Source organism: Austrofundulus limnaeus, unplaced genomic scaffold (assembly GCF_001266775.1).
Source record: "Austrofundulus limnaeus strain Quisiro unplaced genomic scaffold, Austrofundulus_limnaeus-1.0 Scaffold606, whole genome shotgun sequence".
NCBI lineage: Eukaryota > Metazoa > Chordata > Actinopteri > Cyprinodontiformes > Rivulidae > Austrofundulus > Austrofundulus limnaeus.
This window is the reverse complement of record NW_013953008.1, coordinates 46,693-47,896: the sequence shown is the minus strand read 5'-3', so window position 1 is coordinate 47,896 and position 1,204 is coordinate 46,693. Positions and strand designations below refer to the sequence as shown.

The window sequence follows — 1,204 nt, the reverse complement described above, 5'->3', positions numbered from 1 at the left end:
AGCAGTAGTAGTAGTAGTAGTAGTAGTAGTAGTAGTAGTAGTAGTAGTAGTAGTAGTAGTAGTAGTAGTAGTAGTAGTAGTAGTAGTACATGGTTAAACAGATGTTCAGTATCAGTTCAGACTGTTAGTGCTCAGCACAAATGTGAAAAATACTTGAATCAATGAATCTAACATTTCTGCTGAAGACCAGTAAAACCAGTAATGTTTAATTTAAACCAGTTGTTGTATAAAAGCCTTGACAAACACACAACATTGTTTTTGTTCTGCAGGATGTGGTGACAAAGATCGAGAACACAAAGACAGACGGCAGAGACAAACCTCTGAAAGACGTCATCATCCATGACTGTGGAAAGATTGAGGTGGACAAGCCGTTTGCTATCGCCAAGGAGTAGGACTGGACCAGTCCAGGCTGGGATCATCACGTGTTTCTGGGTCCATTTACCAAGCAGCATTCCACGAGTACTTTACTCTTATTGTTGGGCTCTTTTCTAACAAAACTCTGACATTTGAAATAAATGTTTCACGTTTTGTTAAACTCTTGTTAAAGTGTTGAATACAAATGTCTGTTATGTTGTTGAGACAAAAACAAGTTTAAAGTTAGATCCTGACAGATACTCAGACTTTAGAGAAGTACTGCAGTACAAAACCCAGTACAAAGTGTTGAAAGTATGACTGTAGTACAGCTTCTAGTACTGCTTTAGTTTCTAACCTTTACTGAGAAATGACTACCTGAACACCAGGCCAGGCTCTGGATCTGAACTGGGAGTCTTCAGTGGTTCTCACCAGCACTGGTTCTTTGTCCTGACCCGTATGTGTAAGAAAAACTGTGCTACAGGTCCAATTCAAAGGAGGAACAGGAAGTGGCTGTCCGGTTCTGAACAATCATAACAGCTCTTCAGAAGTATCATGAGTTTAATAAGAGCAGGAGGTTCAGCTTCTTCCACATCAGATGAACTGAGTTTATTTAAAGAATCACACACACCTGTTAACAAGCTCAACTAGTGACAAACAAATAATATATACAAATAATATAACAACAAATAATATAACAACAAATAATATAACAACAAATAATATGCAAAAGGCAAAAACCCGGGCGTGGGAGGAGTTTGGAGAGACCATGGAGAAAGACTTCCACACGGCTTCGAGGCGATTCTGGTCCACCATCCGGCATCTCAGGAGGGGGAAGCAGTGCAGCACCAAC

At 40.0% G+C, this 1,204-nt stretch overlaps 1 protein-coding gene across 1 annotated transcript in view; it reads left to right on the top strand.

Annotated features, from left to right (window-relative positions):
* The window catches only part of ppib (peptidylprolyl isomerase B (cyclophilin B)), a gene marked incomplete in the record, with an annotated part of 14,924 nt that extends 14,378 nt beyond the window's left edge, over positions 1-546 (top strand). The window contains 1 exon segment of the mRNA XM_014026988.1: positions 270-546. Coding sequence (XP_013882442.1) covers positions 270-392 — 123 coding nt within the window.
* Positions 547-1,204: the final 658 nt, after the last annotated feature.